The 24486-nt window shown below is 44.8% G+C and overlaps 1 protein-coding gene across 6 annotated transcripts in view; it reads right to left on the reverse strand.

Annotated features, from left to right (window-relative positions):
- LOC126483602 (homeotic protein spalt-major-like) overlaps positions 1-24486 on the reverse strand; it is a 566362-nt gene that overhangs the window by 293466 nt on the left and 248410 nt on the right. For 5 of the 6 annotated variants that reach the window (XM_050106637.1, XM_050106634.1, XM_050106636.1 and 2 more), the window contains exon 2: positions 18875-19027. The exons of the other annotated variant lie outside the window; for it this stretch is intronic. In XM_050106637.1, the coding sequence (XP_049962594.1) occupies positions 18875-19027 (153 nt within the window). The remainder of the gene's footprint in view (positions 1-18874; positions 19028-24486) is intronic. 6 annotated transcript variants of the gene reach the window in all.

Genomic DNA, 24486 nt, shown 5'->3' on the forward strand with positions numbered 1-24486 from the left:
CCACTTCCTCCGTATTTCACTGATGGCAGGTAACGCTCTACATGCATTCGCCAAACCCGAACCCTTCCATCGGATTGCCACAGGGTACAGCGTGATTAATCACTCCAAATCACTCGTTTTCAAAAATGGTTCAAATGGCTCTGAGCACTATGGGACTTAAGTTCTGAGGTCATCAGTCCCCTTGAACTTAGAACTACTTAAACCTAACTAACCTAAGGACATCACATACATCCATGCCCGAGGCAGGATTCGAACCTGCGACCGTAGCGGTCGCGCGGTTCCAGACTGTAGTGCCTAGAACCGCTCGGCCGGCTCACTCGTTTTCATTGATCCTACTGTTCATTGGTGTCGCTCATTATACCACCTCAAGCACCACTTAGCGTTAACTGCAGAGATTTATAGCTTGTGATGAGTACCTCGACCATAGAACCAAGTCCTTACTACCTCTCTACGGACAATCACTGCGCCACTTGGATTGCTGTTAGCACTTCGGAACTCCCAAGTGTTTTTTTTCCGTTGATTTCTCGCGATTTTTTACAACCACACTCCGGAATGCTCCACGCCCCTCTGCGTCAATAAAGGAGGGCTGCCTCACCTTGTTTCAGTTGTGGTCGTTCCTTGGCGCTTCCGCTTTACAGTAGCATCAGCAACGGTCGACCTGGGCGGCTTTAGAAGGGCCGAATTGTCCCTGATGGAGCTGATGCTCAGATGACATCCGGTGACTAGCCCACTTCAAAGTGACCGGGCTCCCCTAACCTGCCCATTATGCTGCTGCTACTATTACTATAGTGACGTCACAATACTCCCCGCCTCCCTTTATACTAGGAGGTCCGACATGTCATATCTAGTGGTCAATTCTGCATTACTTAGGGCTGTCAGAATACTTCCGATCAGATTGGTTAGGAGAGTAGGTGGTCAAAGCTCTACAAGCCGGCCATAATTGCGGGTCGCGGGTCGCTGCCGCGAAGCCAGGCAGCAGCAGGTGTTTGCGCTGCTAACAGGATCTGCCGGCCAAAGCCGATCGCTGCTGCTTCTGCGTGCTGGCAGCGCGCCAGCGGCGCCCATTCAGCCGCGTCGCCACCCACGTCTCATTGTTACCAGGCCTGAGGCGTACACCGTGGTAAAAACGCTACCGAGATGCGACGTCTGCTGGCGACTTAAGTACGGAAGGGAGATCAGGGTCTAATGTTCCATCGACGACGAGACTAATAGTAATGCAGCACAAGCACGGGTTGAGAAAGTTTGGGCCATACCAGCAGTCACGCAACAATTTAAGAAATTAAAAATCACATGAACACCCAAATCTGTATGCCGGGACGGGGATCTGAACCACCGTCTGCCGAGGATCTCGCTCGCTAGGTACCTGTACAATGAGACAGGTCTGCTTCAGTAAGTATTTCGTTCACCGCTGCCACGGCTATAGGAAGAAATTTACCCGAGGTGCGAAAGGGTGTTTAACTGTTTATACAGGTTGCAGTATCTTTAAAGGAGGATATAAAAAGAACATCAACAAAAGCAAAACGAGTATAATGGAGTGTAGTCGAATTAAGTCAGGTGACGCTGAGGGAATTAGATTAGGAAATGAGACACTTAAAATAGTAAAGGAGTTTTGCTATTTGGGGAGCAAAATAACTGATGATGGTCGAAGTAGAGAAGATATAAAATGTAGACTGGCAATGGCAAGGAAAGCGTTTCTGAAGAAGAGAAATTTGTTAACATGGAGTATAGATCTAAGTGTCGGGAAGTCGTTTCTGAAAGTATTTGTATGGAGTGTAGCCATGTATGGAAGTGAAACATGGGCGATAAATAGTTTGGATAAGAAGAGAATAGAAGCTTTCGAAATTTGGTGCTACAGAAGAATGCTGAAGATTAGATGGGTAGATCACATAACTAATGAGGAGGTACTGAATAGAATTGGGGAGAAGAGGAGTTTGTGGCACAACTTGACAAGAAGAAGGGATCGGTTGGTAGGACATGTTCTGAGACATCGAGGAATCACCAATTTAGTATTGGAGAGCAGCGTGGAGGGTAAAAATTGTAGAAGGAGACCAAGAGATGAATATACTAAGCAGATTCAGAAGGATGTAGGTTGCAGTAAGTACTGGGAGATGAAGAAGCTTGCACAGGGTGGGGTAGCATGGAGAGTTGCATCAAACCAGTCCCAGGACTGAAGACCACAAGAACAACAACAACAGGTTGCTCTAAAATTTCCTTTACAACTTCGGGGAGTTGTAGATGGGACTGAGCAGACAATATTTAGAATCGGAACCCACGTCCAGAAAGTACCATTTCCGTGCTACAGCCATTTGTAAATATGTTTTGAAAACTGGAAATTTGTGGTAAGGAGCATGGGACCAAACTGCTGAGGTCATCGGTCCCTAGGCTTACACACTACTTAATCTAACTTAAACTAACTTACGCTAAGGACAACATACACACCCATGCCCGAGGGAGGACTCGAACCTCCGACGGGGAGAGCCGCGTGAACCGCGACAAGACGCCCCAGACCGCACGGCTACCTCGCACGGCCGAAACATGTTTGTTACATAGGTGTGCATCAGGGTAGTCATGGTATGCGGTGCTTACTTCGGATTGACTGATGTCATTTGACGTCTTACCTACCTCTCTGACCTGATTCACGTATCAAGACATGTGGTTCCAGTATGACGGCGCATTCGCTCACTTTTCACGTCATGTTCGTTTACATCTGGTCCAACTATTCGGATACAGATGGATAGACCGAGGTGGTTCAGTCGCATGGCGTCCGCGATCATCGGATCTGAGTCGAATAAAGAATTTGGTTTATCAGACTCCTCTGGAGACAAAGAATATCTGGTGGGACGAGTTGTGTCCGCTGCAGGACAGATCGCAGAGACAATAGGTGTGACAGAGCGTGCGTACCACAACATCATTCGTAGATACAATGTTTCGCTCCGATCTTGGTGGTCGCCACATCGAACCTTACTTTTAGTGGATGGGAGTGTTAACTCTTATTAATGAGTGGAATTGTAAAACAAGTGATGTACTGTGTCACACCTAATAAATTACTTGCAAAAGTAGTTGCGTTGTCAATATGTTTTCAAAAAAGTTGTAGCATGAAAACGGTACGTTTACGGATGTGGGTTCTAATTCAAAATATTATCTGCTCAGTCACTTCTACAAGTCCTAGAAGTTTGTAAGGCGAATTTTAGAGCACCCTGTGTGCATCTCTGATGGAAGTGTAACGGTTACCGATACCGTTGTGAATTACTCTCGCAGTATCTGTGGAAAACGATGTATGATGTGTTGAACATCATAGGTGATCTGCATTTACAGCTTCACTGTGCAGGTCCTTTTATAGTGTGTGGCGGAAAGTACTTGCGGTACCATTGGTATTTCCCATCTTTCTTATTCCATGAACAAGTCATTTGTGGGAAAGGCGACTGTCGGTATTCCTCCGTATATGGTCTCATTTCTATAATTTTTTCCACCAAGATGGTAATTTCGTGAGAAGTGTGTTGCAGGAAGTAATATGGCGCTTGACTCTCCTTGGAACTTACGCTCTCGGGATCTAGACAAAAAAAAAACTCCTCCATGCCTCAGTGATACACAGTGTTTCTCTTGTAGTGTCTGGAACTGGACAAGCATCTCCGTGATGTTCACCCGCTAGTAAAGGTCCCAGACTGAGGAATAGTATTCATGAACTGATAGAATGACTGTTTTGTAAGCCACTTCTTTCGTAGATAAATTACATTTCCACAAGATTCCTCTATTGTTTCTCAGCTTGTTATCAGCGTTTGCTACAACTAGTACACGCGGTCATCCCACATTAGGTGACTCCGAATGGACCCTTCTACATATTTTACGGTCGTTACTGTTTCCGGTGGCCAACGTTCGTACTTAGCGGTCTGGCGGCTGAGTGCCATACGGAGGAACCTAGTTCAGTTTCTGGTACTGCCAGGGATTTTTTCTTGGTGAGAGTCTCATGATGACAGCTGAGAAGCTACCTGAGTGGCGAATAGCGGCTCCATGGTTTGCAAAGCCAATAACGGCCCGGAGATCGGTGTGCCAACGCCGCATCTTCATCCAAATGACGCCATTGGCAGAGGATGAAACGGCGGTCGGTCGATCCCGATTGGCTCGTCTGGGTCAGAACGACGGCGCTATGCTATACTATATGCAGTGATTTTTGTCCAATAGTGTATTTGGGTTCAAATGGTTCAAATGGCTCTGAGCACTATGGGACTTAACTTCTGAGGTCATCAGTACCATAGAACGTAGAACTATTTAAACCTAACTAACCTAAGGACATCGCACACATCAATGCCCGAGGCAGGATTTGAGCCTGTGATCGTAGCGGTCACGCGGTTCCAGACTGTAGCACCTAGAACCGCTCGGCCATCCCGGCCGGCAGTGTTTTTGGGTGCAACATTTGGTCTTTCTCCATACTTATGCACAGTGCTTTGCATTTATCTACATGGAGGTTCAATTGTCGATTCCTGCACCACGTATCGGCTCTCCAGAGGTTATCCTGCACTTCGCATGAAGGTCGCCTTCTGAAAGGTCTAGGGAACTACCGCCTACTCTACCACAACCTCCAGGCAGCCGCAGACTCGAGGGATGTAGAAGATTTTCTTAGTTGAAGGAATATGTGGATGGAGATGGACGTGTTCATCTAAGAAACAGCCTTGTGATTTTTCTAAGACGAGAAGCTACAGAAACCTAAAGGAGCACGACTAGACTTCGAGTTGAGTACTGCTCCTTCAGAATACAAACTGGTACCCCCTGAATAGACCTAAAACATTTTACTACCTCTATCAGTTAAAGTAGTAATTTTGGTCGGTCTAAGCACAAAATTCAGGAAAGTAAAGCAGTCTAGGCTTATCAGATGCATAGACCAGCACGTTGTATGTGATAAGAAATGACTCAAGCACGACAAGGCTGAGATGAATTCGATAATAGTACAACCAGGGCTTCAATGTCTTGTACCTTCACCTCACTGTTATGATCAAGGCAGCCAAAGTTCTATGTAAGCATCGAACTTGTCATACAAAATAGAAAGGCAATAGGTAAAATTCCCTGTGTCTAGATTGTACAGAAAGATCAGACTGCCGGATTTATTGCGGCTATCCGAAACTGCAAACGAAAAGAGACGAGTGTTGATGAGAAGGTGTCAGAGAGAAGTGTGGGTCTCATCTGAGTTCCTTCTCTAAACTAGGAGGACGTTTCTGAAGAGTGCACGCAAAGGCAGCTAGGTCCTTAACAACGTGTATACAAACAAGGTGCTAAATACCAGGGGCGTCGCTGTAGACGGACGCTGGTTGCGGCGACCGCCGCCGACGCCTTCCACCGCCGTTGCCGCCGGTGGCTAATGACAGAATTCCGGCGCTCGTGCTTGGCCGCGCTCCAAGCGACACGCCGCACGTCGGCTGTGTTATTCTCGCTTTATTACCGCCGCCGTCTGACAAAAAACCTCGCGGCGCGGCTCGGCCGCCTCGCTGTGGCCACCGCGTTGCCTAGCAACGTGTGGCTGTGGCACGCGCCGTATCTTCATCCCACCATCTTTGATGAGCCCATATGACTAACTAGCTACATACATCGAAAAGTGACGAAGGTCGAGGTGCTTGTTTAACGGTTCGAAGTGATGAAAATACTTTAGTGCGATATTCGGGCTGTATGGAAGGTGAGTTCCTCGGGAATGCCAACCCAAACCACGTACAACCGAGTCGCCTTTTGCAACAGTTTTAGAGTGATACAATAATTGCCATTTTTCACTGACTGCATGCGTAAGGAAAGATTGTGTGGGTAAGGAAAGATTGTGATCATAACTTTGTTCAGGGTCTAACAATCCTCCCACAACAAAGGTCAAAAATTAATTACGATTGTAGTGTTGCTCACGCTGCTAAATATTGCATTTTCGGGCAACAACCAAGTTATATTATGTGGCAGGTGTCATTAGAGCACAGTTAATAAAGTCATTTCTTGAAATAATGGATAAACTAGGCACTCATCTTTTCGTGTTTCCCACGCTGGTCTCGTTGTGAACTCATGGCTCAATCGTCGAAAATCTAGGTAGTGATGATTCCAAGCTCGGATGCAAAGAGGCCTAGGTGTTATTCTGCGATATTCAAAAGTTTTATATATGTGTTTTATAAACCAGTCTTGAAGATTAAACTTTTGCAAGTTAGGACAATGGTGATGTAAAAAAGTAATCAACACTCCGAATTTAAGTTACACTTCTTTTTTATTAGTTTTGTAACAATATCACGTAACTCGTTCCAAAACATTACTTCACAATATAAAACATACTTGAAAATATCTTCCTCACTGTTAAAGTTCACATTCCATAAACTGACTACAATTTGCGTCTTTTTTTAACATGATGACCAAAGCTTGGTTCCCTAATAACCGTTTACGCGCCCAAAAATCAGACTTACAAGTACGTCAAACATCATAGTGGTAAAAGAAAGAATGCACATAAGAATTATATCATTGCAATATATACATATCGATGTATCGAAGTACCTCTACATTAATGAAATCAAATCTGAATGTTGTCACAGAAATATGTTAACTATTTTACAGAAACACAGTATCGAGAGGTTGAGGTGAGGTGCCGTAATGGTTACGTAATTCAAGTACCATTACAAGGGGTACCACTGACTTCAACTTCTAATGGGAAGAGACAAGGTATTCTCATGCCACCGATGCTCTCTTCCACGACGCACCCACGATTCGTCCCATTCGACGATACCGCGGTAAGACCTTGGCTTTTGAGCCGTGCCGGCTCGTATCGATAGCGGTTGTCCACTGTTATCTGTGATAGTTACCCAGCAACGGGTTCAGCTGAATCCCACGAGAGTGCGCGATCTGTCCCCTTGCGAGGATTTTACAGGGTGCGCCGTGGAAGCTGGGATTGATTCTTTCTTGGCTTTCGGACTGGAGCGGATGGACCACGCACTGGGGCAGTGCTGACGCGCAAGATCAAGCGAACGTTCTGGCAGGACTCTAGTCTGCGAAAATATGTGGTAATCTGAGGTCTCCGGACTGAGGAAATCGCTGCTGTGGATTCCACCTTATATGTCAGCTGCCCCCACCAGAGTAATAAAAATTGGTGAGTGCGTTTATATACATTCGCTTCCGATGCTTCCACGTTCTGCAACCCGAGCCTGTTGACACCCATCCTAGCCAGTTTTGGTTAGGCTGTCAAGCTTTATCAGTCGCTGTAACGTCTGGTTCTGGTATCGTATTAGGTGCGTTGACCTGCCTTTGCTTCTCGTTATAGCAGGAGCCTATGAACTTGCATTAATTGATGGCTCTTCTATGTTTTGGAGCGTGACAAACCGATTAACCTTACCTGTTTCTTTTTTTTCTAGGGCTCAAAAATGTTATTTCATAAACTGTGCTGCGTGGTTTGGAACTTAAAAAACTGACTGACTTCACCTAGTGTTTTCCTAAAATCAAAATTGTAATTTCGTAAATTTTGATGGGTTCATCCCGCAGGTTAATCGCCCTATTAATTGTATTAGTCAAAATAACGCAGTTTTTTTAATGTTTGTTGATGTTTAATTTCTTTCTAGATACTTCTGCGCCCAAGAGGTCATGCAGGTGTACGTCATGTTTATTTGGTGAAAAATTGTTATGCCAAGGTTTTAATGATTTTCTCTTAAATGTATTTAATGTGGTAGCCAGAAACCTAAATGTGATCGTATTTACTCAAAAAACAAAATGTAAGATCACATCTGTCGAACCAATTAATTGCAAACTGGAAGTGTATGGAAAATTTATTCATCAGGTAGTGGCATTTAAATATCTTAGTATTGAACTATCCAGCAGTGAATATGTCGAAAAGGAAGATAGAGAACAACAAGCGAGAACAAACAAAATTGCGCGGGGCAAGGTGTTTAAAGATAGTATTTGGAAAAGCAAACATATAGGAAAAGACGCAAAATCGAGAATATGCAAATCAATAGTGAGTGCAATTATGACATACACAGTTGAGACCAGACCGGAAACATCAAAAACAAGAAGGCTTTTGAGAACTAAATACACTACTGGCCATTAAAATTGCCACACCAAGAAGAAACGCAGATGATAAACGGGTATTCATTGGACATATATATTATACTAGAACTGACATGTGATTAAATTTTCACGCAATTTGGGTGCATAGATCCTGAGGAATCAGAACCCAGAACAACCACCTCTGGCCGTAATAACGGCCTTGATACGTCTGGGCATTGAGTCAAACAGAACTTGGATGGCGTGTACAGGTACAGTTACCCATGCAGCTTCAACACAATACCACAGTTCATCAAGAGTAGTGACTGGCGTATTGTAACGAGGCAGTTGCTCGGCTACCATTGATCAAACGTTTTCAATTGGTGAGAGATCTGGAGAATGGGCTGGCCAGGGCAGCAGTCGAACATTTTCTGTATCCAGAAAGGCGCATACAGGACCTGCAACATGCGGTCGTGCATTATCCTGCTGAAATGTAGGGTTTCGCAGGGATCGAATGAAGGGTAGAGCCACGGGTCGTAATACATTAGAAATGTAACGTCCACTGTTCAAAGTGCCGTCAATCACGCCGTGTGATACGCCAGTATGGCGATGACGAATACACGCTTCCAATGAGCGTTCACCGCGATGTCGCCAAACACGGATGCGACCATGATGATGCTGTAAACAGAACCTGGATTCATCCGAAAAAATGACGTTTTGCCATTCGTCCACCCAGGTTCGTCTTTGAGTACACCATCGCAGGCGATCCTGTCTGTGATGCAGCGTCAAGGGTAACCGCAGCCGTGGTCTCCGAGCTGATAGTCCATGCTGCTGCAAACGTCGTCAAACTGTTCGTGCAGATGGTTGTTGTCTTACAAACGTTCCCATCTGATGACTCAGGGATCGAGACGTGGCTGCACGATCCGTTACAGCCATGCGGATAAGATGGCTGTCATCTCGACTGCTAGTGATACGAGGCCGTTGGGATCCAGCACGGCATTGCGTATTACTCTCCTGAACCCACCGATTCCATATTCTGCTAACAGTCATTGGACCTCGACCAACGCAAGCAGCAATGTCGCGATACGATAAACCACAATCGCGATAGGCTACAATCCGACCTTTATCAAAGTCGGAAACGTGATGGTACGCATTTCTCCTCCTTACACGAGGCATCACAAACAATGTTTCACCAGGCAACGCCGGCCAATTGCTGTTTGTGTATGAGAAATCGGTTGGAAACTTTCCACATGTCAGCACGTTGTAGGTGTCGCCACCGGCGCCAACCTTGTGTGAATGCTCTGAAAAGCTAATCATTTGCATATCACAGCATCTTCTTCCTGTCGGTTGAATTTCGCGTCTATAGCACGTCATCTTCGTGATGTAGCGATTTTAATGGCCAGTTGTGTAGTTCAAATTGCTCTGAGCACTATGGGACTTAACATCTGAGGTCATCAGTCTCCTAGAACTTAGAAGTACTTAAACCTAACTAACCTAAGGACATCACACACATCCATGCCCGAGGCAGGATTCGAACCTGCGACCGTAGCGGTCGCGTGGTTCCAGACTAAAGCGCCTAGAACCGCTCGGCCACACCGGCCGGCTTTTGGTAACCACGGAAATGAAAATTCTGTGAAGTATTAAAAGGGGAGACAGAGAAGAGAAAGCATTAGAAAAATGGTGTAAAGTGGGCTCCGTTAATGAGTGGTACATAAGAGAAAGAGCCGGCCGAAGTGGCCGTGCGGTTAAAGGCGCTGCAGTCTGGAACCGCAAGACCGCTACGGTCGCAGGTTCGAATCCTGCCTCGGGCATGGATGTTTGTGATGTCCTTAGGTTAGTTAGGTTTAACTAGTTCTAAGTTCTAGGGGACTAATGACCTCAGCAGTTGAGTCCCATAGTGCTCAGAGCCATTTGAACCATAAGAGAAAGCAAGAATGGAACCAACAAATAGGCAGGACGGATGAACGATATACTGTAGAAAGCGTAAGAAATAAATCACCAGCTGGCAAAAGAAATATAGCTGCCCAAAGAAAAAATGGAGCGACAACATCAGGGTAGACGCATGGATACTGAAGGAAACAAGCTTTAGCCTAGGAAGAAAGGAAGAAGAAGAAAACTCTTGTTTCATTACTTATCGATCCACCCTCGCACGTGTAGGCGTTACCAGCTGATTGCGATTGAAGGCGACTTGTCTGGCCGCCGCGCGTGTCGCGGGATGACGAGCAGGAAGGCCTGCTTGGGCAGGTCAATCGGCGACAAGTAGCCGCGGTTTCGCAGAGGTGTCGCTGGCCACAGCACCCGCCATAGTACCTACTGCCGGCCGCGGCAGGCGCTGGCGGCCGCCGTCATTAATTGATTATCGCGGCGGACGTTATTCCAATTGGGCTAATTGCTTTTTCGAAGCGGGTCGGGGAGGCTTGTCGCAGCTGGCACCCGGCCGTGCGCTACACGTCACGTCCATCAGGCTGACACGGGCCCGCTCATTTAGTCGGGCGCCGCGCAGGTTAACGCGAACGGCTCATTTCGCAACCTGTTCCGCTTTTTTATAACGGCGCTACTCTTCTAATATCGTTAAAGGCGGGAGCGGCTGTCGATCGCCTAATTGCGCGGACCCGCCATTTACGACGCGGCAGGCGGGGGAGAGACGCATTAGTATCCGTTGCTCATCTGGGGGACACTCTCGAGTTAAGAAATTAATGTGGGCAGACGGGAGGCGCGGTAAGCACCAGTGGGGAAGAAAAATAGCTAATTATACGTAGTTAGCGTCCAGTGAGATTGCGGTTTACGTTAGCTTTGGAACGCAGGCATCATAGTTAGCTACTGCGGAGCTGTATGAAGTGAGCGATGTCCACTGTCAGAGTACACGCCAGGGAGACGCTTGGTAGCAAAACGCGTAATCCACTTCTACGTCTACAGCTGCAAGTGCACACAGCAAGCATGGTGCTGTATGTAGCGGGATGGTACTCAGTGAACAGCAATTAACCTCTCTCAAATCAATTCGCGGATGCTAGGAATCCATTGCACCTGCTTCCGACAATGGTAAAATGAAATAGTCAACTGTGTGTCTGCTCGTTTTCCTTAGCACTGTCTTTTGAGTACCTAAGGACCGACTCCGTGACTGGAAGTATCCTCTGTTTTCATTACGAAAAAGGAAACTGCCTAGCAGTACATTTCATCACACCATGATCGAATTCGAGGTTTCAAAAAATGTTCAAATGTGTACAAAATCTTATGAGACTTAACTGCTAAGATCATCAGTCCCTAAGCTTACACACTACTTAATCTAAATTATCCTAAGGACAAACACACACACCCATGCCCGAGGGAGGACTCGAACCTCCGCAGGGACCAGCCGAAATTCGAGGTTTTTTAGCCTCATAATACGTCTTTGGTACATACTGGGTTTTTCACAGTTCCTATTATATTCTTGTGGTGTTTGTACAGAGCACTAATCTACTAAGACCATCTCCGGAAATGTACTGCTTGGATGTAAAATAAGTCCAGTGAGCTCTGACCTGTGTGCTACACACAACACATGACTTGAGCAATGTTTCGGGCGCTCATGGTCGAGTTCTCTCCAAAGTGACGAAGGACATCTTCTACAAAGTCAAGAGCGCGGCACGTCTGTGAAGTACCACAGTCAACCCTACTATTTGTGAATGTACCAGTTCATCGTGACGGCTAAGGTAGTGAAAACGAAAATGATATATTATGTAATTACAACTGGAACTCAAAACTAATTTCCAGACATGAATCCTTATCGACACTTTTATTTACTAAGTCCCCTCTACAACCTCTACAATAGTGTAATACGAATTGTAAAACACCATGCATACATCGAATCGATACAACTTATTGACATCAAACGCTCTTCAATAACGCACAATGCCACTCGGCGCCTCACTTCGTCAGTGGTGCTGTGGGTCCTTGGTTCGACAGGGGGACTAAAAGCCTTACGTGTGGATGACCCTGCAACAGGGAAAGTGCTATCGACGTTCCAAAGTGCCACAGTTGTTAGATACTGTATACTTCAGGTATTATTGTCGTCTGCTATTAGGATAATAAAATAGTTTCCTTCTATCCGGAGCAGCTGCAACACTTCAAGTGTTAGGACTCGAAAGAAACCTCCGACTGTTTTCCTGGAAATTCAATGAACGACTAACATCTTCGACAGGGCCACATTCCTTGACACAAAGCTGAGACATTTGGGACTAAATGCAGGGCTTTCACGTAGAATCTGCCAATGGGGAATTGCACGCTACCAGTCCTCCTCCCATTCCCGCTAAAATGAAGAAACTTTTAGACCAGGCTTCGAACCGGCCACTTCCCGAGTCGAGTGCCATAGCACAATCGTACCTTACCGATCCCATCTACGGATGCTGATACGTACACAATCTAATCAAAAGTGTGCGGATATCATAATGGCGAAGGGTGGACACCTTCCTCCCCTCACTACAGTCTGGAGTGATAGGCTGGAATGTTCCGTGCTCCCTAAGACGCCGGTCAATTGCTTCGAACGTCTTCCTGTCGGGACACCTTCGTTCTGGAAACCTGTCTCGATACAAACGTACCGCGCCACGGCTATTGCCCTGTGCTAATCCATACATCAAATGGGCATCTACCAACTCCCCATTTGTAAACATTGCATGTTCGCGATGAACACTAACCTGTTGATGATACGTACTGATGTGCTTGATGCTAGTACTGTAGAGCAATGAGTCGCATGTCAACACAAGCACCGAAGTCAACATTACCTTCCTTCGATTGGGCCAACTGGCGGTGAATCGAGGAAGTACAGCACATACTGACGAAACTAAAATGAGCTCTAACATGGAAATTAAGCGTTTCCGGACACATGTCCACATAACATTTTTTCTTTATTTGTGTGTGAGGAATGTTTCCTGAAAGTTTGGCCATACCTTTTTGTAACACCCTATATATTCACACATACACACGTCCCTCGTCCCGTAGCTGTCCCAACGTGATACGCCCGGATTAATGTCCACTAATAGACGGCCATGTACTTTTGATCAAGTAGTGGAAGTATGTCATCGATATTAATCTATTGTCTGATTTCAACGTATGTGATCTACCGGCAAGCTTCTCTTTGGCAACTGTCTTTCGACAACCTGCAGAGCGTGTCTATTGGTTGGCGGCGAAGTAGCAGCGGCTAACGTTGTTCTCTCTTGGCGAAGCGCCAAGATGCGGAAGGAACGGAACCGACGCGAGAGAGGGGTGAAGGCGGTAAAGAAGGCGGCGAGATGCTGATATAAAATTTGCAATCCCAGTCCCCGGCCGCAGTCTGCCTTATCTCCAGCTCGGGGCGAATCTAGGTGGTTCTGGCTGCGCTGCGGCGATGCGTAAGCGCTCGCCGGTGTATTAAGGCCGTAATGGCACCGGGGGCGAGCGCCTGATGAAGGTCGCATATTACCGCCGATATCCCCATTCCGGAGTTACGGGAAACGATGATGATCACGAGATGAGGCAATCAGGAAAATGAAATAACTTCTGCGTCGACTCCTCGTGCTCACGAACCCGCAATAAACTCCAGAAGCGCTCTCCACCCACGCAGTCTGCTCAAGTCAGAAGCACTCGAAAATGCTTCAACGGATGATACTGTTATACATGAGATTTACAGCGAAAGCATCAACAAGGAGCGAATTATTTTCATGAAATATTTTTTGTCCTGTAAGCAGTGACACCAGCGCAGAATTGTCGACGTACGGTAACATTTACAGAACAGTATTTGATGTTCCACGAGGAGATAGTCTATGAAACTTCTTCGTCCTAGGAGAATGAGCGATGTCCAGTTTTGTGAGAATGGAATGAAAAATCATTATTACAGCATCATAACGCAGCAGCCTAGAATTAGAAGGAAAATATATTTCCCTCCTTTTTTCTGTTCATGAGCCCTTCTGCGACTTTCTTGTTTTCTCTCATTATTACTACTATTATTGTTATTATTATTTAGTTTGACCCTCTAAATGGCCTGTAGAACCACTGGTTGGCCTTGGTCTTGAGGTTCTTATCTTCCCAAAGCTTCTTCACCCTGCTGTTTAAAAAAAGTCTGTCTTCATCTAGGACCTATGTTTTCTTTAGTTTCTGTCTTCTTTCGGTTAGGTGTTTTGGCGTGAACTTACGAGAGTCACTCTTCCGTCTGGATGTCATCCGCTTAATTGCTAGCGGGTCAACAACCATTTCCTTGACACTCTAGCCATTGTACTTCAGGTCCCATTTATGATGTTGAAAATGTTTTCCCCTAATTGTGAGTACTCCATTTGTGCTACATATCTATAAAATTTCAGGCATCTTTTCCGTGCAAAGGAACAATTTTTTTCCCTCAGGGAATATAATTCTTCTGAAATTTTTCGCACCGGCATACTTTCTTGCATCTTGGATCTGAAAATTTTCCGCAATATCTGTCATTCCATTAACTCGATGACATTGAGACCAGCGGTTAATGGTGATGTCTCAACTGTACTGAGTGCTTCTGAGAGAACGACTGTTTGGTAATAGCGTATTTTGACTTTGGTGGAAAGGGATTTCTTATCATTAGTATTTCAAATGATTATGTAAACCGTATGCAGTTATTCTGCACAAGTTTTATTACTCACCTTGTCATTCTCAGTTTTCCCAATAACTTTGCCTAACTTGTAAGTACTTGAAATGCTGAAGTTGACCGAGTTGCCATATTTCGTAGTGAGGGATTTCATGGGTGGTTGTTTGGGGTCCATGTGGTGTCTCTTCTGTCGTTCTTATACAAACACACTTGCTTTGTACCCATTAAACAAGACTGACAGTTAACTGATTAGTTATACACAAGAAAGACTTGACAATAGTGCTCCCACATTTGGCGAAGGCATATGGCAGTGTGCCGAAAGGTAAAATATGGGCTTCTTGGAAAAACGAATGTCTCACATGGTCTAATTGCAAACATTCAGATACTGTTTGATAATTATGGGAGCAGTGCACAAATAGGAGATGAGAAGTCGAAAGGGGTTTAAAAAAAGAGAGATATGTCATAGCATAGTTCCCTTTCATCAAAACTCCTCATCACACCCGTGGATATCATAACGAAATGGGGAAAGAAGACCTAAATGCTCTTGCACTTGCGGGTCACCTCTCCATTTTGAGTGAAACCAACGTGCATGTACAGAGGAAGGTGATCAGTGGAAGATCTAATTCAAAGAGTTCGGGTTAGATAAGAGCAAAAACAACAGAGGAAATGCGAACGCGTAGAACCCCCACTTCCTGTCACCCATTTTTAGAGGGTAAGAAGATTGGGAATGTTGACGTATCTAGGCAGAGTTATGGCAAATGACGGGAGGGGCAATTGTTTAGTTCTGATAAAGGTAATCAAAGGATCGAAATTCTTCAGTCTGATATGAAGACTTGTCTGGAATATGTGATCATGCGGGAAAGACTGAGTGCAGAGGGACTGAGGTGATTTGGTCATGTGAAACGGATGCCGCCTAACCGAATTCTCCATCAGTTCTTGGAAAGAAATCAGCCGGGACGAAGAGCAATTGTGCGTCCAAGAAAGAGCTGACACGTCCACCCCTCTACTGGACCAAATTAAAGACTCTTGAATGGAAACGAGAGAGATGGGATACTGTGGTGAGGGAGGAAGTATACCAAGACGGAAACAGGTGGAACAAATCGTTTGGAAACATACTACCCGGATAGCTCAGTGGACCGGCTGATGACAACGAATGAAGTCCCATGTCACAAAATGGCTCTGAGCACTATGCGACTTAACTTCTGAGGTCATCAGTCGCCTAGAACTTAGAACTAATTAAACCTAACTAATCTAAGGACATCACACACATCCATTCCCGAGGCAGGATGCGAACCTGCGACCGTAGCGGTCACGCGGTTCCAGACTGAAACGCCTAGAACCGCACGGCCACACCGGCCGGCTCCCATGTCACAGGCTGAAAGAAGGAGAACCAGGTCAGCACACGTGACCCAGCTGCTGCTGAGAAAGATCGTTGGTGACGGTAATAAAAATATTAACAGGACGGTCGCCGAGGTAATTAAGTGTAATTATATAGCGGCTGCTCGGCGTGCAGCGGGCCGCTTTCACAGAAACACTCAGCGCGGGACTGCGCCGTATGCGTTCGACGAAAATCCGAGCAGTCAGCGGCTGTGACCGACTTACTTCACATCTGAACTCACCCACTGCCAGCTCGCGCAAATCAGCCTACAAGCTACACTGTCAGTACTAAATGTGGTTTCGAAGTTCAGAGTTGCGCATTTTGTTGAGTAAACCAGTAAGCACTGGTTCAGTGACGCAGGGAAGGGCGAAGGAAATGGTTTGGCCTTTGCTAAGGAACTACACCATCACTGAAGTGGACGCCGTTAGCAGACACCTCAAAAAACACCACTCATTATAGTCGGAAAGGGACCTTTAACTACGTACCGAGCGAAATGGTTCAGCGTTTAGCACGCTGGACTCTCAACGAAGTTCGGGTTCTCGCCTGGACATCGAGATATACCTACCCGTGATTTCTGTCTCTTAAGACTAATGCCAGGCTACGCAATAGCCGGTTTCCTGCCCCATCCTTGTCCTGTCCAGCTCTCTCATTATCACGTCGTCGACAGTTCCTTGAAACCTACTCTTCCTCACTTCACCTGTTGCCTTGCATCCCGCTTATCTGTAGTTTGAGTCCAACGACCTAACAACAGCATTCTCTTATTCGGCTTGAAACGCAGAGACAAGACTTTTCTTCTTTGCTTCACCTACAATTAATTCGCACATTTTAAATTTCCTGACAGATTAAAATTGTGTGTTGGACGGGAGCTCGAACAAGAATCATTGCTTTTTGCATGAATCGCCATAAGGTCCATATTAAACTGTCGAAATATTTTGACAACTCTTTATGAAAGCTAAGACGAAACCTACTTTTATAATAAATATGATAAAAGTACCCCAATACACAATGAAAAATATTATAAAACGTCTTTATAAAAAACGTTTGCAAAAGTGCTTTCCTATCTCCACAGACTCTACGGGTCACTTCCCTAAAAAAATCTCCCGCTCTTCTGTCTTATATACTTTTGCAAGAGTGTCAAACGTCTAACAATGTGGGTCCGAATGAAAACTCGTGAATAACCGCAAGCTCGAACTGTTTTGCAGTTGAGAACCTGAACTATAAGTAGTACACAAAGACATTTTCCTCACTGACTTTGCTTTTCAGCTTCGGATAGTGTATACGACCGTCTATGTACAAAGTTTGTCTCGGCTCCATTATGTTGTGAAAGGCATGTCTTAGGAACATATTTGTGGTATCGTCCAGAGACACAGATCCCACATCAAAAACGGCAATGCGAATCGGTACCACAGACATTAGCGAAGGCTCGTTACAATCCACAATGATGTACGGGAGACCCTCCAGAAGACACCACCTCCGTCCCAGGAACAGCAGTGCCCCCACACTGAGGTCAACATAGTGTTGAGCATGCAGGAGGTCGACCCCAGTTCGAGACCTCAACTACAGGCAGTCAACATCATCGTATAGGATCAATGAATCATGAAAGTTTCAGGTGAACTTGTAGTGTTGTCAATGTTGAACATTGTGTACCTCAAGAGAACAGTTTCTTAATTAGTGCATCAAGTGATGCTTTGTTAGCCCATGACAGTCGTAAATTACCCTTATAGCAAGGAAGTGTTTCAATGTTAAGTAAATCTTTTATTCATTCATGTAGTAAAGTGAACCAATATTTCATGCGTTCTACTTTAATGAGCCTTCTCCCAGAACAATGAAAGAATTTACAGTTGTAGCTGGACGAAAGTAGTTTCGCCTGTTCACAACAGTATTACTTTAGTTAACGAGGGAATAATTCAAAAGCATATGAACTGCTTTTCTATATCTTTGTTGGTCTCTGGGCAGAGATGCTACATGAGAAATTTACGCGTCTTTGGGATAGTAATGTAGATTTCTATAAGATGGCAAAAGGGGCAATGATATTTGACTTGAGTAGTTACAAAACGCAGGTGCGTTGTAACAACTACAGTGCGTTCAATAATTACAGTAAGCTGTAGTCTCCCCAGATTATCAAAGCACTGAAACTACGTTAAATACATTTACAAGAGCATGTAGACACACTTAAAATCCGTTGCGAAGTCCTTCTAATGACGAAGTCACTTTTTGTGGAGCTATATCTGTGGTATCAATTACAAACTGTAACATGTTAATACCGAATTACGAAGATTAAAAATGGAGCATGTCAAACAAAGCGCTGTTGTATCGTAGAAAAGAAGTGAAATAGGGGCTTTTTGTGTTTACTTTTGTCATTTGTTAACAAATAGTATGACTTCCAATTGTGTCCTAGCAGAAGTGTCTTACAAAGGAGACAATGCACTCACGAGTACAATTAAAAAGTAAATTCGCTTCAAATAATACTAAGTAACTAGAACTTGTGTCCTTTCTTGAAAGCAAAATGTAAAGTGGAACGCTGAAGTTTGCTTCACTACATAGAATTACAGTGTTTTAAATTACTGTTAAACAACAGACTTACTGGACGAGACGTAATTAAGAATAGCTACATTAATTATGATCGGAAAGTATAACTAGTAGAAGAAAAGCATAATCACTCAACCGCAAACTGCTCGCTGAGGTATTTATTTTCTGGAAATTCTTCAATGGTGAACTAACTCCCACTACTTTTTCTTGCATTAGAAAATGCAGAGGGATTTTTCCTTCTATTCCGTTGTCATTGTCCGATGCAACTAAACGAAAGACGAAAGTACACTGTACTGCATCGAATGCTGACTACTCGAGAAGCTGAAATCAGGGTCCAAATAGGGTTGCAAATCATAACAGTCAGACAGAGTCATACGCCACATTGGCAACATTTAATTACTTCATAAGAATAAATGTTTTCTGCTTACGTGCAGCGGCGAAGGTCAGCCTCGTAGTCTTTGACGATGCGACGCATTGTAGATGACGCTGGGGTTGTAAGTCTCTTTTTTCGTGATTTCGAGAGCGAATACTGAACTGGTAACAGGCCACTTCAGAACACGGCGAAGCTTGCTCCGACTTACCTGAAACAAGCAAAGAGGACGTTATTTTTTATATATTTACTTATAATGGAAAATTATAATTGTTATTTCTTAACAAACTGTGTGTAATCTTCGGACGTCTGACGGGCAGTAACGAGAGAAACCAACAGATAACACAGATGACAGCTTTAAAAAGACGAGTGGAGGAACTGCCGACCATATTTAACGAAAAATCAGAACTATCGCTTATCTAGATTTTCTGTCTTAGCCGTACCAGACGCGAACACAGACTATTGTCTTCAGTGGGGATTTACTCTTCGTACTAACAAGGGGAGGCTGTGACGTTCGGATCACGGATGTACTTCAGATTTTGTACTTTGAACTTAATAGTCCCAACTAGTAAGGCGTACCACTCAGGCGTTTCGGAAAAAATCGCAAGAGAATTTTTAAGGGTAATCGGGTGAGATACCGAGAAATGGCTTTGCACCTGGACGCTTCGGTCTGCAGAGACAGATTTCTAGGACGAGCGACAGGTTTGCAAAATCCAAGTCAAACACCGATAAATAAAGGCTTAAAAAACTTTATTCAATTATAGAGTTAGTTACAATGCGTTGGGATATGAGGATAATGCACGATTAATGGTCGGATGTGGCATCGACGCTGCAAGACGCAGGATGATATTTTTCTACAGACACGGAAAACATAAATTAAAACGGCATCTACTATAACGAATGAATGCAGTGTTTCCACATGCACAAGAAATCGTCAGAGTTTCTAAGGAAAAACAAAGCTCTTCGACAGTTTGAAAACTTTCTCTTTCTTCTGACAGTGTGGGTAGAAACAGTGCGTTAACGCAACATTTTCGTAAATGGAGGTGACAGAAATTGGCGATGTACGATTGAATGTATTTTAGTAGCGTCTTCACGAGAAGTAATTTCTCGTTAGTTGTCAGTCGAAAATGAACAAGTCAGTTGGCATTTGATAAAGTTTTTAACTTGCCTGTATAAATAAAAGTCGCTTAATATTTGATGTAATAAGAAAAATTAGTAAACAATGAAATAACATTGGAAACCCAAAAAAAGTTTATGTAAATACACATATTTTCATCATATTACCTTTCAAATGTAATATGTACGAAATAATATGACTGGTGCTGAAAAAAATGTAAGTTCAAAAGCCCAACTCGTTATCTGGGTCGCAACGCACCGGACACCGTTGACGCGTAAAACTTCTCTGGCCTTAACTACCTGCACATCATGTTGTCCTAATGTACTACTTAAAGTGTACAAAGTTTAAAGTATATCCGTGATCCGAACGTCGTGGCCTCCCCTTGCAATAAATTTCGTCACGTCTCATGCTTCGATAAACAGCTTCAATCTGCCTGTACACGAGTCTTAAATTCGATATATCTCCTACATACATTGCTGGACTAGCTTCGGTGAGAGAAAGGATGCACTGCGCGTCTAGGCGCGAGATTTCATTCCGTGCAATTTTAGAATATCAGCTTTTTTGCAGCGTGCACCTTGCGGCACAGTAAACAAAAGAAATATGGGCTGCGCATAATCCGTTACCTGTCACGTATTTTCTCCCAAGAGTAGACACCAGAGGTTGATGGTTTGAGCAGAGTCATTAAAGGTGCTCCAACTGCTTATTGCGTCGTTGCCCGCCCCCTCCCCCCACCCCTGCTCCTCCCATATTTTTTGACAAGCAGTTTCAATTTTTTGCGTCTTAGTTGACAAAAGTAACACCATTAACGAATATATCCAAGCTTAATTAATTATACACACAAAAAGCTGTGTTGCAGTAAGAATTGATGCTTTGTAGGATTTACTAATGTGCCAGTAAATCAAATTCATCTATATTATCCACTAAAAAGACAGTATTCTGAGTTTTAATGAACTGCGCTAGTACGACTATGAATGATTAAGTGGCGTGGTGGATAAGCATGAATCTGCTTGGTTTTGCTCTGAGTTTTAGTAAGAGGGATGGGTAGGAGAGTGACGGCTAACAACCGAACGCCACGCGACAATCGCTTAAAGTCTGGTGTTGGTATAACAATAGTCAGTGCATCTATGAAGAGGAATTGCTGTGAATAGAGTTCGAGGCAAATTACCAATAGCCGGCCGGGGTGGCCGAGCGGTTCTAGGCGCTACAGTCTGGAACCGCTTCGGTGGCAGCTTCGAATCCTGCCTCGGGGATGGATGTGTGTGATGTCCTTAGGTTAGTTAGGTTTAAGTAGTTCTAAGCTCTAGCGGACTGATGACCTCAGAAGTTAAGTCCCATAGTGCTCAGAGCCATTTTGAAATTACCAATATTGTCTTTTCTTAACAAACAAAGGAATGATACTAAGTAAAAATTCACTGGAAAATGTATCCCAGTTTACTCATTTTTGCCACTGGAATGTGGTATCAACCAAGTCAAGCAGAATTTAATTTGAAAAATATTCAGTTTGAAACAGTTTCCATGGTTCGTTAAGACACAACAGATAATAATCATGCACACAGCGATGAAAAATTTGCGTATTAATAACAAATATTTTTTTTTTTTTTACTTTCTACTCGCAAAATTCGTTTTAGTCCAGGCTTAAACTTGCACGCTGTAAGAGTTTTAAGTCTGGTCTGAGGCATCAACAATGATCCAAAATATGGTTTTAGGGCCTAATTTATTCAGCGTTTTTCAAGCGGATCTGCCGTTTAGACCCCATTATGATCTATACTCGATCAATTGAGTCCTTGTCCCCAGTAACTTAGTGCAGGTGGCGCCCAAGGTGTTTTACCAAATGGAAGCCTCCGAGACTGTCCGCCCCGGCGGGAAATGTCGAAACCTGTGGGAGCCTCTGGCACTCTGCTGCTCTCATATTGGTGTGAGGTCGAAAATACGTCGTATGGTAGCGCAGTGAGCGCGACGGCCACGGCGTGAGCACGGGGAGTCGGGTAACGGTACAGCGCAGCAGCGCGCGTGGCGCCAGGCGTCCCCCGGCCGCTGGCCACTGGCTGTCTCCTCCGCTGGCAGCGCGCTGCTTTCCCACGTCACGCCGCGGCCAGCGAGAAATGCGGGCCCCGCGACGAACTTGTGACGTCACACTAGCCGGCTTGTCCGCCACGCTTCGTGAACGCTCGGCTCCGTGCAAGGGCCACGGGGTTCAAATGGCTCTGAGCGCTATGGGACTTAACATCTGAGGTCATCAGTCCCCTAGAACTTAGAACTACTTAAACCTGACTAACCTAAGGACATCACACACATCCATGCCCGAGGCAGGATTCGAACCTGCGACCGCAGCGGTCGCGCGGTTCCAGACTGAAGCGCCCAGAACCGCTCGGCCACTCCGGCCGGCCAAGGGCCACGGGGAATCAATATGAAATTGAAAAGACACCCACTAATGGTCTTAACTTTGTCGTGTGCTATCGAGAGCTTGCATGCATTTAAACGCGCAGTCAAGAATTAAACTCGTCTCCCCGCAGTGCAGACACTAGTAAAGCCGTCGGCACACGGACCGAGCTGTCGAACGTTAACGTTAAGCGTGCCAAGTTCAACGTGCTGCTGAGCGCTCAGGAACGATGCGACTTGTGCATACGGTACGTGGGCCCCAACGTCGTATACGCGATCGCAACGCACTCCAGCGGCAGTTGAGAGATGTTTCTAGTTCGTAAATCACACTGGGCCAGCGTAAAATTCCCACGTTAGCTCTATTAAAACTCACATTTCCTCCATCGTCCACGAAAACGAAAGTACTATGTCCAATCAATAAGGACACAGGCTTATAAAACTTCCATTACAAACAGTGCGATGCAAATTTGGAATACTTCTCCGCATAAGAATAATAAATAATGTTTGTTATTTCATCATTCCCACATTTTAGTAAAACCCCAAGGTCAGTCTTACTTGATCACTGTTCCTACCCAGTAGCAGAATCTTAGCAACATGTGAATTACGAAGCGTAAATGAAAAAGTAGCAAAATATCTTTATACAAGTAGCGCAAGCTGTCTAGTAGATTAAGCCAATCGAACAGTCACCCCTCAAAAAAAGGTGAACTTATATTTACATAACATCAAATATTATAGTGTATACTTACATTAAACTAATAATAAAGTATCAGAACCTAATAAAAACGCGAATGTTAGGAAAAAAATTTGGTTTTGTTTGGACGCGAACCACCGCCTCAACCTTCTCCACCTCGGTCAGTGACACAACTTTTTTTTTTTTTTGCGTTTTGTTCGTTATTGATCGTTGTATCAACTCATTACAAGTAGGTGGCTCTACTCATTACGCTAAACCAATAACAATCTCTCTGTATGACTGATAGTTTCTTACTCCATGCTGGAAACCGTAATCGTAGATAATAACTAATTGAAATTTAATTTTAACAAATTGTACCAAGAACAATGCGTTTTGAGTGGATCTTTAGTGTGCCGGTGCCTTCAAATAGCAGTACTCTCATAATACGCAAGTTACAATAATTCTTTTGCCACGAATGTGATGCTTCTCATTATTTTATTGGAACGGATCACACAGTTAACAACGGGTTTTGCAGTGATTCTCAATTTGCTGGTGCTCAGAAACGGCATATATACATATAGGCTTGAAATGAATGCCAATATGGCGCCTCACAACTCTGTACTGAAGAGAGACGGCGTGAATGTGACGTAGGTGGCGTTGTGCCATCTCATTGGTCAACACTCAGACGCACGCTCAGAATGTCTGACATGCCAGATGTTGTTCTGCACGTTCGGAAAGACTCCCGAACGTGCTATTCCACGCCATGACGTCAGAAACTCGGCACGCTCAACGCTCAACGTTCGGATGCATGGTCCGTGTGCCGACGGCTTAAGACCTGCAGTGTCACCTGCTGTGACGTATGCGCCACGGGCTGAATTTCTCGTGGGCCTCGGAGAAGCGGAGTGGCCGACCATCGCGACACCTATTTTCGTAGTGACACCAGCCCACCAGCGGTTAATTTACGCGTTTTCCTCGCGGAATGAAATTTATACGCCCGCCAGACAACTACCGTTCATATATAAGGTGCTAAATTCGACGTCGTTATTTTAATGCGGCGCGAGAGACGGAATGAATGGCTCTTCTGCTTAGCGTCACTCGGCCTGTGTTCACTGAAGAGGTGGATAGTCCTCCCTGAAGCGCGATGCTTCGTTTGTGGTCTACGATAACCACAAATGCTAATCTACGTGCATCTCGTTGCTAGTCAGTTACAGATGAACCGCATCGACAGCCGAGCTAAGTAAACTCACGTGTATTGAAATTTCCTGGCGGATTAAACTGTATGTCGGACTGAGAATCGAACCTGGGACCTTTGCCTTTCTCGGGCAAGTGCTCTACGGACTGACTATCCTAGCACCTCATAGGTTTACTTTCGCCACAACCTCATCTCCTTTCATCCTCGAGTCATAGTCTCACAAAGTATGCAAGTGGACGTCTGTGAAGTTTGGATGGTAGGGAACGAACTACTGGCGGAATTAAATCAGTGAGGATTGGTCCTGATTCGTGT

This window comes from Schistocerca serialis, chromosome 6 (genome assembly GCF_023864345.2).
Source record: "Schistocerca serialis cubense isolate TAMUIC-IGC-003099 chromosome 6, iqSchSeri2.2, whole genome shotgun sequence".
NCBI classification, from domain to species: domain Eukaryota; kingdom Metazoa; phylum Arthropoda; class Insecta; order Orthoptera; family Acrididae; genus Schistocerca; species Schistocerca serialis.